The 15,601-nt window shown below is 42.7% G+C and overlaps 1 protein-coding gene across 1 annotated transcript; it reads left to right on the top strand.

The window, feature by feature from the left end:
- Positions 1-225: 225 nt before the first annotated feature.
- Positions 226-12,757, top strand: ZBTB2 (zinc finger and BTB domain containing 2). Its single transcript, XM_044088043.1, is given in 3 exon segments — positions 226-293; positions 295-396; positions 11,386-12,757. Coding segments are annotated over 3 exon segments (1,542 nt in total).
- Positions 12,758-15,601: the final 2,844 nt, after the last annotated feature.

Here is a 15,601-nt window from a genome sequence, read left to right as displayed (position 1 = left end):
ATGTTAAATTGCATTAGATTTCAAGTGTTTAGTTCTACTGAGCTATCTTTTGTCAGTGCTTCGGTATTGATGAGTGTGCTCTGAGAACCATTTTGTGTCATACAACTTTCTATCCAACTTGTCATTAAAAAAGAAAGATGTTTAAAATTGTTATTGATGTTTGACGATTATTACTTTATACTTCTGTTTTAATACAAAAATTGTTTTCCCCTCCAGGTTCTGAACATGGATCTTGCCAATCATGGACTTATTCTGCTACAACAGCTAAATGCTCAGCGAGAATTTGGTTTTCTCTGACTGTACAGTGGCCATTGGCGATGTCTATTTTAAAGCACACAAATCTGTGCTTGCATCATTTTCTAACTACTTCAAAATGCTTTTTGTTCACCAAACCAGGTATTTTTTTCAAAGTAGTACCAATATAAATTAATAGTTACAATCTGCTGCACTGTTTATGTTGTGTTTATGACCTCATTAGTAGAATGTCCTGTAACAGTATAAACTACAGGCTTCTCTTAAGCTCTAGCGATTTAGATAATCAGTGGGCAGTCTAATGTAATATTAGCCCGTACTTGCAAATAATCTCTTTATTGAGAGTGCAAATAGTTTAAAATATTTGACCGTGTTCTGGTAACTTGTTTAATAATGTATGCTTAATACATAGCTTGCCACTGAGAAACTAATTTGTAGGGTATGCTACAGTTTTCGACAATTGCTGTTGCTTCTGTTTAAGGTATGGTTTCTGTTTTTTTTAGTAGGGCAGTGATGATTGCATTTAGAACTAGACTCTTCCTTGTGTGCTTGCACGTTTGCTTTTCAAGTGAATTGCTCATCTTGAACAGGTTTTGTTAATTTTTATCCTGTAGTTTGCCAGCATGAAAAACAAAGTGGAGATTTGTATGCATTTTCAAAGCCAATAGAATGCATTCATGTATCTCAAACCTGAAATGTAATTTTGATTCCCTGCCATTTAAGAATTGCATTAGGTACTGAAGTTGGTGTGTGTGTGTGTGTGTGTGTGTGTGTGTGTGTGTGTGTGTGTGTGTGTGTGTGTGTGTGTGTGTGTGTGTGTGTGTTTAATTAACAACACATTACAGTTGCAGTTTGCATTCAGATTTGAAGACAAACCCTGTAATAGTTGTTAGCACTCCAGATTAAAATAATGCATAACATTGGCTGCATGGGGCAGTTTGAATATTACCAAGCTGTTGCAGCTTAATTACAACATATAGATGAAGATGAAGAATGGGGAACTGTCAGCAAATTTTTGCTCTTAAACTAGATTTGCCTCATGGCTCTACCATGTTTACCTTGTCCTACTCATTCAGTCAAGGGCAAGAGACTGTTACCCCTGGACTAAGTAAGAGAAATCTCTCTGCCTATTCACTTCCTTATGGTGAGAGTTGGGTGGTAGGGGGTAAACTAGCTTAACAGAGCAGCATAACCTTCCCCTTGGTGGTGCTGCAGGTCTGCCTTCTCACGTTAACTTCCTTACCAGGTGAGATTGTACAAGGATGATGGGTGTTTGGCAGGCCCTTACTCAGCAGGTGTAACATCCACTGCTCCCCCTGGGTTCATAGGTAAGTACTAGCCTAGCTGCCTGTGTGGGCTATTTTTAAGCCTAGTCAGTTTCCCTTGGTGAGAATCAAACCGTGTACGTTTTGTCTGTGCGGTGAATACCTTAATCATTATGCCAACCCGCTCGTATTTCTTGCCTAAGTAGTAAGACAGAGGCACCTTTGTGTCCCCAGAATGGGTGAGCTGGCACTGGCTGCTCCTGCTCATCTCCCCTTTTCTGCCATGGCTGTTCCAGTGCCCTAGCCACTGTTTGGACTCTGGTTGGATGGTGTCAGTGCCACAGAGCTGAGGCTTGTTAGAAAATAAACTTTGTGCAGAGAACTAGTTATACTGCAGATAGAGTATGCACACTGGGTAGCTGATAAGAGCGGATGGTGTTTGCATTTACCTCTGATCTTTGTGTAGACCATGTTCCAGAGATCCAGCCAGCGATATGCAGTTCCACAACAGCATTACTCCGGGTGGAAGCAAAGTCTTGGAACTTTCACAGGCTGTGAAAAATTATGTTATCATGTGAAATAAACTGGCTAGCTAGCTGTTCTGGCTGTTGTCTGTTCATGTCGTAGAGGGAAATGATGGTTAGGGCATTGCTGAAGAGAGCTCAAGAACACAACTTTACCCTTTCTCATGGATGCTGAGCAAAACGTATATAAAGTCTTTATTCATGGGGGTCTAGTTCCCCAAATGTTGGAGTGGGGCAAAGAGTAGGGTAAAGCCACTTACACTTGTCAGGTTATTAACATGAAAAATTCACCACTCCTTTTTCCAGGGCTGGAGTGTTTGCACCTGCTTTGCATACTGTTAGTAAACTAGTGGTTTATAGAGGAAATGCTAATTTTGATTCATAGCAGTAATGGATGGCTACAGACAGTTATCTAGTAAAGAACCTTTAAGATGTTCTTCGTGTTTCACTGTTGCAGTCATCACACTTGGGTTATCTGCCAGCAGATAGCCCTCAGTCGGCCCGAATACCAGAGACTTAGTATTTCTGCATCGGTTGCTGTTGCTTCAGGACTGACGTCAGGTCGTCGGCATATAAAAACAGTTAGCCGATGCTGTTACATCAGTCTTTCTTGCCGAGGAGCCTGAAGCAGAAGCAGTTCGCACTAGTGCCGGTTGGCCGCTACCTGAGTTTTCGTTTCCGAATTGAATCATCCTGATGTCTTCTAAAGCTAAGTACCCCATTGGGGATCCTTTTTTCTTGCTCTAACCGATGTCAGAAAAAGTTAACAATTGTCTCACCTGTGGAAAGCAAATACCACACCAAGATTTCTATTCTTACTGCGTCACCTGTTTATGCCCAGACCACGACGTACCTCGCTGTTGGTTTTGTGCTTGTGCTTGTTCGATGCCCGAACTATTCATCGTCGGGCTCTTATTGTCGCGAAATACTTTCGTTCTCGATTTCCGTATTCTGAAATGGCTTCGGTAAGCCATCAGTCTTCCGAAAAAACATAAGGATAAAGACAGAAACGGACCGCACAGGTTCAAAACTGCTGACGACGTTTCCATTAAGCTAGTTGCTAGTACTCAGTGAGGCACTTTTGCAGCCCCTGATACCTGCTTCGATGGATTGCAGGCCGCTACCGAGACCTGTTCAGAGTCCGGTATGCCGCAAGACTGTTCTTTAACTATGGAATCTGCGGATGTCTCTACCTTGGATGGGTCTGGAGCTGCTGTGCAGGCACCGGCTTCCGAGGAGGTTCTTCGCATTACTGATATTCGACACAAACCAACTTCTTTCGTGTCTTCAGTTCTTTCTAACACTGCCAAGTTTTTAAGGCCAAGAGTATGAGCTACGCCTAAAAATCCGACCCAAACTCAAACACCTGCTTCCTTGCCACAATCTCAAATGCTTAAAATGGCAGAAGACCTGATTTATGCTGATTAGGGGAAGCCAGCCTTCTCCTGCTCAGAGGAAAAGAGGCCTGTCCCCAGCAGCTTTAACTGACCCAGAGTCCAACTCTTGAGATTTCTGAATATGAAGCCATGCCTTTGTCTGCCTGTGAGGATTCGGCTGCAGAGGAATCCATTCCTTCTGCTTCCCCCTCCAGAGGATTTTTCTTTTGGTAAAACCCTACATACTTTGAGAGAGCATTTCCACTGGGAATGCCAGGATTATCCTCAGTCCAAAAAGAGACTTGGGGAATTTTTAGATTTACCACAGCACAGACCCTTAGCTATCCATCCTGTTCTGGATGTTGTGGATGATGTCTTTATGGAATCCAGTCTAACTCTTCATACTTTACCCCCTGCTCTAAGGAAACCAGACGGGTACTATATAGAGTCCCTGATTCCCACAAATTTCTTTTCGGAAATCCTACCGCTGACCCAGAGGTCATTTCCCAAGGGCCTAAAGGAATAAAAGCAACTACATCTAGGAATCCCACCCCTTCGGATAGGGATTCCCGAGCTTTACAGATAGGGTAAAAAAAGTGTACACATATGCAACTCTCGCCATTAGAGCATTGAATTGCCAGTTCCGCATGCTGAAATACCAGCAACATACTATGGAGCTTAAGCAAACATGATCTGCGTTTCCTGACTGTGCAAAAAATAAAGAATTACAGGAGCTTATGCATTCTGCAAGCCAAGTCAGCAAGCATACCCTGCAATGTGGGTTTGATGCTCTAGAAGCATCTTGCAGAGCAGCAGTCACAGGTTCTGTACTTAGAAGGCATGCTTGGCTTAAGGAGCAGACCTTGCCAGACCATCTCAAATCAAAATTACTGGACGCTTCTTTGAACAAGGACAATCTGTTTGGCACCAAAGCAGAAGAGGTTTTAAAAAAGATGGAAGAAAAGGCTAAGTCTATGCAGACAGTCAAAGATTTTTTGCAAGTGCAGCCTCCAAGATTCAATAGGCATTGTCTCTCGAAACATTGGTCCTTTCCAACCCCCTCAAGGCCATCTCAAACTAGTCCCAGGGGAAACAGACCTCCCATATTACAGTCTCAGGGTATGCAGAGATCTAAGCAATGGAGTACCTCCACTTCTAAAACAAGGAGCATTAAGCCACCCCCTTACGGAAAGAATTCACAATGACTTCTCCACTGCTCACCTCTGCCCAATTGCTCGTGCCCCTAGGAGGAAAACTTGCCCACAGTGCACAAAACTGGACCTCCATCACCAACGATCGATGGATCCTCAACATAGTATCCCGGGGGTACAGGTTTCATTTCCACACGCTGCCAACCCCAAAAGGGTTCCCAGACCTTCCTCCAAACCAGTGGGCAGAGACACAAAACCAAGTTCAATCCCTGCTCTGCCTAAGGGCAATTCAGCCTGTTCCTGCAGAACAGATAGGCCAAAGTTTTTATTCCAGACTTTTCCTGGTAACCCAGAAAAGAGGGCACCTGGTGCCCAATCTTAGATCTAGCCATTCTAAACACCTTCCTGGTGGTACCAAAATTCAGAATGCTCACCCTACAACAGCTTCTCTCTATGCTGTCCAAAGATGCCTGGTTAGCCACCCTGGACCTAAAGGAGGCCTGTCTGCATATGCCTATCAGGGACTCATGCAGGAAATATCTACGTTTCAGGGCAGGATCTATGCATTATCAGCTCTCTGCACTTCCCTTTGACTTCTCCACTGCCCCCAGAGTCTTCGCAAAATGCCTGGCTCCAGCCATTGTCTATTGCAGACAGAGAAAGATTCAGATATACCCTTACTTGGACGATTGCCTGATTTGCAGAGAGTCAGGAAAAGCTGTTGCAGCACCCGACATTTGTAAAGGACCTTCTAACCTCCCTGGGGTACACTATCAACGAAAAGAAATCCAAACTAGTCCCCAGTCAAAAGATTGTATTCCTGGGAGCAAGCGTGGAAACAGCATCCCAGATGGCATTTCTTACTCCAGAAAAACAAGCCTATCTGACAGCCTACTTCACTCAAATGGCCACCAGAACCCAACTATCTGCAAGGAAAATCATGTAGGCTCTATGGTTCATGGCCTCCTGCATTCTACTAATTCCATATTTTATTTATTTTATTTGTTTTACCTTTGTTTACTGGGAAAGTCCGACTAGAATGAGGTCCATTTACAGTGGAGGCCTGGGGAGAAAAGCTCCAGAACAAAACAATTCTGTTCAGTGATATGTATATAATCAAAGAGATATATCATACAATAGTTTTTTCTAAGCAAGCTTAATTTACACATAGTAGACCCTGGATGTCAGTATTGGTAGAAAAAGAAAATACACATTGACTGATGAAATCAGAGACATCTCACAAGATATAATAATTTGCAAATAGTAGGCCCTGTATGGGAGTATTTGAGTACTGTATATTAGAGATAGTAAGCAGTGAAGAGAGGAGGGTAGCAAGAATTGGAGGAGAGCAGGAAAGCATTTATGTGATGCAAGAACAGAGCCAGGACTGCAAGAGGTGTGACTTGAGTGACTTTTTGAACAGTGAGATAGATGGCGCTGAAGAGATATTTTGTGGGGAGGTTGTTCCATTCCCTAGTGATGGTGTGAGAGAAGAGAGTTTTCCCTGCAGTAGTGTTGGCTTTGGATATACAGAGCAGGGTTTTGTTGGATGAGCGTAGAGGACGATTTGCTGAATATTGGTTTAGTAGTTGGTTTAGGGCTGGAGTTTTGTGAGGATTCTTTATTATGTTGAAGGTGAGTACTAGTTTGTGATAACTAATTAGCTGAGGGAGTTCTAACCACTGTAGCTCGTTTAGGGCAAGACAGTGATGACCTTCTAAAAATGGAGTTATTGGTGAATTTTGCAATTTTATTGTAACATGATTCTAGTTTGTCTAGGTAATTAGGATTGGGGATGCATACATTAGGGTAGACAAGAGATGGGTTTGGTCTAGGGTGATTTGTACTTGGTCTGATAGGAACTGTTTGTGTTTGTATAAAGTACCTAATTTTTTATGTACCTTTTTAATGGTTTGCGAGATATGGACATCAAAGTGAAGATCCTTATCTATTTCAACACCGAGGAGCTTAGTATGGTGGAGGGGGGAGATTGTGGTGCCGTTTTTGGAGGTGATAGTGAAGGAAGGAGGTGTGGTTCTGGATTTATTGGGGGTGAAAAGAAGTATTTTGGTCTTGTTGGGGTTTAGAATAAGTTGTATATCCGTAATCCATTTTTCCACGGAGCAGGATTCTTGGGTAAGCTTTTGAAGAATGGTTATGGATGGGGCTGAGCAAATTAGGGTTGAGTCCTCTGCATACTGTATAAGTGATGCATGCAGGGTGGAGGTATGTAGTTTATTGGTGAAAATGGTGAATAATAGAGGACCCAGTATTGATCCTTGAGGAATGCCTATAGTAGTTGGTAGTAGAGGTGATAGTACACCTTGCCATTTGACTGATTGTTTTCTATCAGAGAGAGAGTTTTTGAACCAGGAAGTAGCGGAGTTGGCAGAGGACATGGTAGCGGGGGGGGGGGGGGGCATGGTGGATAGTGTGTCTAAAAGTAGGTTATGGGAGACCATGTCAAATGCTTTAGATAGATCTAAGAATATAGCTGATGTTTCTAAGTTGGTTAACCTGGTTGGTAAAGGAGAGAAGAGCAGTAGTTGTACTGTGGTTTGGACGGATGCCATGCTGTGTGAGGGAGAGGAGATTATGTGAGGTTAAGAAGTGCATTACCTGGGTGTGAATACGTTACATTTCTCCAGGAGCTTGGAAAGTGGGGACAGGATAGCAATGGGGCAGTAGTTTGATAGTTCATAGGAGTTGCCGTCTTTGTATAGGGTAATAATATGACACTTTCCTTAGTTGGGGGATGTAAGCTTCTTGTATAGAGCAGTTTATAAGAATTGAGACAGGGTAGGCTAGAGACTCTGCAGCTAATTTTAGGAAATTAGTGGGTAGACCATCTGCTGCGAGAGTGATGGGTTTTAGTTTTGAGAGTAGTTTTTTAACTGTGGAGGTTGGTACAGGTGAGAGTGTGAATGAGGGTATATTATTGTGATCTATAGTTGGGGTGAATTTAGAGTTATTGTTGGATAGCTGGGGGGGGGCAAAGGATATGGTGGATAGTGTTATGGGAGACCATGTCAAATGCTTTAGATAGATTTAAGAATATAGCTGATGTTGTTTCTAAGTTGGTTAACCTGGTTGGTAAAGGAGAGAAGAGCAGTAGTTGTACTGTGGTTTGGACGGAAGCCATGCTGTGTGAGGGAGTGGAGATTGTGAGGTTAAGAAGTGCATTACCTGGGTGTGAATACGTTACATTTCTCCAGGAGCTTGGAAAGTGGGGACAGGATAGCAATGGGGCAGTAGTTTGATAGTTCATAGGAGTTGCCGTCTTTGTGTAGGATAATAATATGACACTTTCCTTAGTTGGGGGATGTAACCTTCTTGTATAGAGCAGTTTATAAGAATTGAGACAGGGTAGGCTAGGGACTCTGCAGCTAATGTTTAGGAAATTAGTGGGTAGACCATCTGCTGCGAGAGTGATGGGTTTTAGTTTTGAGAGTAGTTTAACTGTGGTGGTTGGTACAGGTGAGAGTGTGAAGGAGGGTATATTATTGTGATCTATAGTTTGGGTGAATTTAGAGTTATTGTTGGATAGCTGCGTAGATAATGAGAGAATAGATTCTGTGAAGTGATGGTTAAATTGAGAAGCTATGCTGTCATTATCAGTATTGGTGTTGGGAGCTGGGGTGGTAGTTTTGCCGGGTTTTAGAAGGGAATTGATAGCCTGCCAGAACTTTTGGGGAGTTTTGGAATGTTTGTTTTAGATGCCTAGGAAGTAGTTGTTTGTTTTTTGTCCTGATTCTGAAATTGTTGATATTTTTGTCTATCTTGGCTAATGTTATTCTTTTTCCAGTTCTTTCAAGCATTGTCTCTGGCTTTTAGTAAGGCTTTTGTTGTCCTATTTAGCCAAGGGGCATAGTTAACTTTTTAGGTCTAAGTTTCCTGATGGGAGCTAATATATTTAGAACATTCATAAAAGTACTATTGAAAAACTCAACTGCCTTGTCTAATGCTAGAGTTTGTAGTGGGTGCCAGTTACATTGTTGTAACATGCTGTTAAGAATTTGTGGATTTATCTTGTGCTCATCTCTAGTTTCCTTGTACAGTATGGGTTTGGGTATGTTTACTTGTTTACGACTGCATATGAGGAAACTTCAATGGTACTTAAAAAGTCTTTGATGCCAACATTCTCAGGACCTGGAAACTATCATATCTTGTGTCTGGGCAGAGTTTCTTTGGTGGACAGCAGCATGCAACCACAACAAAGGACTTCCCTTTACACAACCCCATGCCGCCCAGACCCTAACCACAGACTCATCAGACTATGCCTGGGGGGCATGTCTGGACTGCAGGTGCATTCAGGGAAACTGGACCCCAAACCAAATTCATCTGCACATCAACCAAAAAGAGATGCTAGCTGTTCAGCATGCTCTTGACAGCTTTCAAATCCCTACTCTCACCAGGGCCCCTTCTAATAAAAAAACGACAACACCACAGTGATGTGGTATGTCAACAAGCAGGGGAGAACATACTCTTACCCACTATGCAGGCTAGCCATGACCCTGTGGAACACGGCCTTGGCTATGCATATTCACCTGCAAGCTCAATTCCCGCCAGGCAAACAAAACTCTGGCAGACGACTTAAGCAGAAATCTCCTAGACCCACACGAGTGGCAATTAGACCTCAACACCTTCAGCCTTCTAAATCAGAAATGGGGTACCCCGATGGTAGACCTATTTGCCTCCCCCTACAATCACCAGCTCAGCAAATTCTGCACCAGGGTACCTCACAGCAAGGCCTGGGAAGTGGATGCTCTAACCTTCCAGTGGGTAAACCTCTCAATCTATGCATTTCCCCCTCTGCCTCTTTTTACAAGAGTACTATTCAAGATAAGACAGGAAGGACCAAGGGCAATCCTGATTGCCCCAGACTGGTCATGCCAACACTGGCACCCACTACTGCCCAGTCTGTCACCGGTGCCACCATGGCACCTACCCCAGATCCCAACCCTCCTCACTCAGCAAGAGGGACAGATCTTGCGTCCACAACTGCAAACCCTGAACCTTGCAGCCTGGCTTATTCCTTGAATTCTCTTCCAGTAGCCAGCCTAAGCAAGCAGGTGCTGGACATCATTCGTGAAGCCAGAACACTCAGTACAAGGACATCCTATGCTGGCAAGTGGAAAAGGTATTGTTCCTGGATTCACTCTAAAGGAGCAGACACAGCACAGCCCTCCTTACCTCTCATCCTGGATTACCTAGCAGACATATTCCACAGAGGCCTAGCCTACTCTTCCATTAAGATCCATGTCTCTGCTAATTACAGCACTGAGCCACCTCTCTTCTGTCACCCTCTCAAACAGTTCCTGAGTGGGGCTAACAGCCCCCACCCCTGCTTGGGACCTTAACTTTGTGCTGGAAAAGCTTACGCTATCCCCCTTTGAGCCTGCAGCGTCAGCAGAGTTAAAATTCCTCTCTTGGAAGACAGCCTTGCTTCTGGCCATCACTTCAGCTAGAAGAGTGTCTGAGCTGCAAGCACTTATGACTGTGGAACCCTTCATTATTTTTCATGCTGACAGGGTCTCCCTCAGGACTAACCCTACTTTTATGCCAAAAGTGGTGTCCAGTGTGGCTCTCAACCAATCATATCCATTTGCCCACCTTTTTCCCTAATCCTCAAAATAAGGGGAAATGATCCTGCACTCTTTAGACGTGCACAGACAGCTCAGATTCTACCTTGATAGGACTAAGCCCTTCAGGAAATCTGACCAGTTACTAGTCAGCTTTGCACCAGGGGCAGAGGGCAAGGCCATATCAAAACAAACCATCTCCAAATGGATAGCACACTGTATCCATTTCTCTTGCAAACACCATGGGAAAACACCCCCTCTGGGGGTCAGAACGCATTCCACTAGGGCAACTTCAACCTCTACAGCATTCCTCAGGGTAGTCCCTACCAGGGACATTCTGGAAGCTGCTACTTGGAGTTCTATTCACACTTTTACCAAGCATTACCACCTGCCTATCTTTTCCAAATCCAGGGCGGGTTTTGCAACAGCCAGCCACAACTCTTCTTGACTGCCTCCACCCATTCTTCAGCTTTGGGAATCAAGCCAAGTGTGATGACTGCAACAGTAAAACATGAAGAATATAGTACAGTTGTGTACACTTACCATAAATGTAGATGTTCGAGTGTATTCACTGTTGCAATCCTGGTTTCCCACCCTCCAGCCCCTTTGTCTCTCTCTCTCTCTCTCTCTCTCCTTCTTTGTTTCTCTTGCTCACCCCTTACAGGGCTATTGGTATTTACTTTTTACTGGTGGTGTTGTTCCCACCATAACTTAGCTCTCTATTTCAGGGCTCCTGCCATTTGGGGCAAGAAAAACTGATGTAATGGCATCGGCTGCCTGTTTTTATACCCTGACAACCTGACATCAGTCCTGAAGCGACATCAACTGATGCAGAAATACTAAGTCTCTGGTATTCAGGCCAACTGAGGGCTACCTGCTGGCCGATAACCCAAGTCTTATGACTGCAACGGTGAATACACTCTAACATCTACATTTATGGTAAGTGTACACAACTGTACTTTCCATCTTCAATGTATTCTGCTCCTTGACATTGTAAAGCTTTCTAGCTCCCTCTGTAGTTGATATCACAGTGGTTTAACATACACAGGTTCTTTTAGTCCTGTGATGATGAGTACAGCAGTAATGATTAGCAGTTGTCTGTTCCTGCTTCCACTACCCTGCTCATTCTTAGTAGGCTTATGTGAATTGGACTTATAAATTATAGTACAGTTTGACTAGAAAAGTTGTATTGTTAATTGAGTTTGTGATCCCTTTTCTTTTCTTTTCTTTTCCAGTGAGTGTGTCCGTCTAAAGCCAAATGATATACAACCTGATATTTTTAGCTATCTTTTGCACTTGATGTACACAGGAAAAATGGCACCACAGCTGATTGATCCAATTAGATTAGAGCAAGGAATAAAATTTCTTCATGCCTATCCTTTAATTCAGGAAGCAAGTATAGCTAGCCATGGAGCCATTCCGCACCCTGATCAGGTATTTCCATTAGCTTCATCACTTTATGGCATTCAGATTGCTGATCACCAGCTTGGACATCCCAATAAAATCACACCTGCAGCAGAAAAACATGGACGAGAGTCAAGACCACATCCTCCTAGACTGAATCAGGACAGAGTACCTGAAAGTGTGCAGATCCCTCCGGTATCATCTGTTTCCCAAGTGACACAGCCCAGTAATTTCTCTGACTCTCTGCACTCTGATGCTTCAGCTGAACTGGCACCTCCTGTTCCACCTCCAGGGGAAGAGCCCAATATGGAGACATCTTCCATCGATGAGCAGCCTACACCACTTACGATAACACATGTCAAGCCAAGTATAATGAAAAGGAATGGCAGTTTCCCGAAGTACTATGCTTGCCATCTTTGTGGAAGAAGATTCAACTTGAGAAGCCATCTGCGTGAACACCTCCAGCTTCATACAGGGATGTCCCTGCCTGTCCCTAACCATGGAGAAATAACCAATTCCCCATCAGTTGGTAACAATGCAGTAGATTTTGGCAAGGATACTTACGAAACTCCAGAGACAGGGATTATTAGTGACAGTGAGTTACAACACATGACAGATTCACCAATGATTGATGGGCAGCAACAACAAGCTGAAACTCCTCCTCCAACTGATATTGCAGATATTGACAACTTGGAACACTTGGACCAAGAAAGAGAGGTAAAAAGGCGGAAGTATGAGTGCTCTATCTGTGGTCGGAAATTTATCCAAAAAAGCCACTGGAGAGAGCATATGTACATTCACACTGGCAAGCCTTTTAAGTGCAGTACTTGTGATAAAAGTTTCTGTAGAGCAAATCAGGCTGCCAGACATGTGTGCCTTAATCAGAGCTCTGAAACATACACTGTAGTTGACAAACAAACTCTGGAACTGTGCTCCTTTGAAGAAAGTGGTCAGCTAGATAACATGTTACTTCAGCCGAATAAACCATACAAATGCAATCTTTGCGATAAGACTTTTTCAACACCCAATGAGGTTGTGAAACATTCATGCCAGAGCCAAAGCTCGGAAGGGTTTGCCCCTGTTTCTGAAGAAGGGAAATTTACAATAGCAGAAGATGAAGTGTCAGAAACTGTACAAAGTGAGCAGGGGCACTCTGTGTCGACACCTATCAAGAAAGAAAACGAATCTATTTTGTTAGATTAATCTTTTTTTTTTTTTTTTTTTTTTTTTTTTTTTTTTTAACTCTTTAGTTTTTAAAGAAAAAAATTGAAACTCTATACAGGACTTTGGCAGTGTATTGTGTTTTGGCACAGTACATGTATTAACTATCTTTAACACTATTGAAATATATTTATTTCATTAATTTTCTTGCTAATGCTAAAAGATGCAGGCAGCAGTTCAGACTTTTTTTCCTACTCTGGTTGTTTTCAATGTGTTACATAGCTTTTGCTTTTTTCCCATCCAGGTTACAACTTTTCATGATAGGAATCCAAGAATAATAATTTCTCTTAAATAAGATTGTGGTCATAAGAGACTTGCATGCATGGATCCTTTCTTAAAGCTATGCTGAAGCCATCCTGATAGTCCTGTGGAGATTGCTTCTAAGATCATATGTCCAGGATTAAGGAGTTTGAAACCTAAACTGCTATGAATATATGTAAATGTGACAATTTTCACACCCTTTGTAAGCAGGAACTTTTGTAAAGGAGATAGTAACAATTTAAGATATATTCAGATATGTTAATGATATAGTTACATTTTGTAAATTTAATAATGTTTTAATTAAAAAAAACTGTGCCCCAGTCTAGCATGGGGGAGGGGCTCTGGCTGCAGGAAAACAACAGGCCATTCTGCACATAAAATTTTCCCAGGCTGCTAGCTGTTCTACCCTTGCTGACAAGAGTGCAAAGCAACTCTAGTTATTTTTTTCTCCTGTAAGTTACTGTGAATTGGATGGTACAAGTTTGCTTTGTGGTATTTTGAGAGATAACTCAAAATTGTGCAAGTTCTGGAGAAGACGTTTTCTTTCTGCCGTCCTCATTTTTCAACTAAGAGGCCTGTCCATGTTTGATATAACCTCTTCTGCCCTTGGACTTCTTTTAATATGTTGTCATCGTCTTTTGTGGTTATGGCTACAGCTACTAAAATTATATGTGGAAACCAGATTTTACCTGTAGCCCATTGACTTCTCGGAGTGTTCTATTTAGTGACTGCCAAACGTTGTTATTATGTAATTTTAAATTGCATTATGTCCTAAAAGCTCCAGCAATTAGAGAATGGAATTTGGGTCATAGATGCTGAAACTGCTTCTGCCAGTCCTACTCACAAGTAAGACCAAATAGAAAAAAAAAACAGTCTGATAAATGCCCCGCATACTTGCAATTCTATCCTTTAGAAATAAATACATTGGACTGTTATTTATGGAGCAGAAGTATGGTACTAAGATGAGACTGTCTTCATTAAAGCATGTACCACCTTCTTCTTCTTTCGGCTTTTCCCGGTTAGGGGTCACCACAGCAGATCACCTGTCTGCTCATGATTCAGTGGAGTTTTACGGTGTTGAGTTGCCAGCCCGGCGCCCAACTTTCCACAGAAGGTGCACACACACATGCACTCGCTCCTAGGGCCAATTTAGTGTCCAATCCACCTACAGCATGTCTTTGGGATGAAACCAGAGCACCTGGAGGAAACCCACGTGACCACAGGGAGGACATGCAGACTTCGCACTGAAGGCACCCCAGCTGAGGATCAAACCGGAGAACCTCTTGTTGTGAAGCAGCAACGCTAACCGCTGCACCACTGCGGCCGTCCTTAAAGCATGTATAGTAAACGTAAATAACAAGCCCTTTCTGGTGGGGGGGTAACCTTATATCCTGTACCAAATTGTAAAGTTTTTGAAGCAAAGCATACTATTTTTGCATTTAATTTTAAGTGCAGCCCTAACATGCTGAAACTGAACTCAATACTTCACTGCTTAAATTGGTGTGTAAGCTAATGCATTTTCATGACAATTGCAAAGACAGGAACATTATAACAAAGTAAGACAAAGTTATCAGCTGTCTGCCAGGTGGAATGCCTGGCATTGAAAATATAACATTTGATTTTGTATTATTAGCAAGACCATAGTGGAAGTGAGCAGCTGCTTGATTAAAGAAGTATGCTTTGGATTACACCGAATACATTGTTGGTGTATATAAATTGGTACCATTATCTACACAGTATACTTTTATGGGTACGATCATAAAGGAAAAAGCAAACAGGCATTGAAACTTAAACCTAAAAAAGGCTCTTTTTTTTTTTTTTTCTTTCCAAACCACTTCCAGCTTAAACATTAGATGTATTATCTAAAATGAAATTATTGTAACACCAAGACATATGAGATAGATATCTGTACACTTTAAATGTAGTTAATAGAGTCTGACACAAGAGCTGGAGACTCTGTGAGACTTTTTTTTTCCCTCTAATTATAACGGCCACTCTTAATTCAGTTCTTGCATGCCTGATCCCCCACCCCCTCCCCCGTTGATGGTCATCTGCTGTGGCAGATAAAAAGACAGTTGGAAGTCAGAACCCTAGTAGGTTTCACACATTGAACTATGCAGACGTTTGCCCTTAGTCTGGCTTCAGATACGCAGTCATCAGTCAGGCATCTACTTGCCTTATCAGCATCTGTCTGTCTGACATCATTTTTACTGATGCTGCAGGATGAAACATTGATTGAGCAGGTGTATGCTTACATGCTTGCCCTGTACTTTCTATTCCAGGCATTGCAGCTTTGTCTCATGCAGGAAAATTGGGACTTTACTTGTTAGGCCCTCTGGATTGGACTTTTATTTATTTGTGTTTTTTTTTTTTTTTTTTCCCTCACTCCAGAGCTCTCATAAGCTTCTCTGCTGCCTGCATCCCCACTGAGGCTTTGGTTTTACCTATGCCCCCCTCCAGATCTAGTTTGGCACAGGAGACCGTGGCACTTTGTTTCGGGGTCTCTACTGGTCAGACACAAGAAAAACCTTGCAAAAATAAAACTCCTCAGGCACGGACCACTTT

Source organism: Protopterus annectens, chromosome 1.part0, assembly GCF_019279795.1.
Source record: "Protopterus annectens isolate FY-2018-M chromosome 1.part0, PAN1.0, whole genome shotgun sequence".
Taxonomy (NCBI): domain Eukaryota; kingdom Metazoa; phylum Chordata; order Ceratodontiformes; family Protopteridae; genus Protopterus; species Protopterus annectens.
Note: the sequence above shows the minus strand (reverse complement) of the source record. Positions and strands in the feature narration are given on the sequence as shown.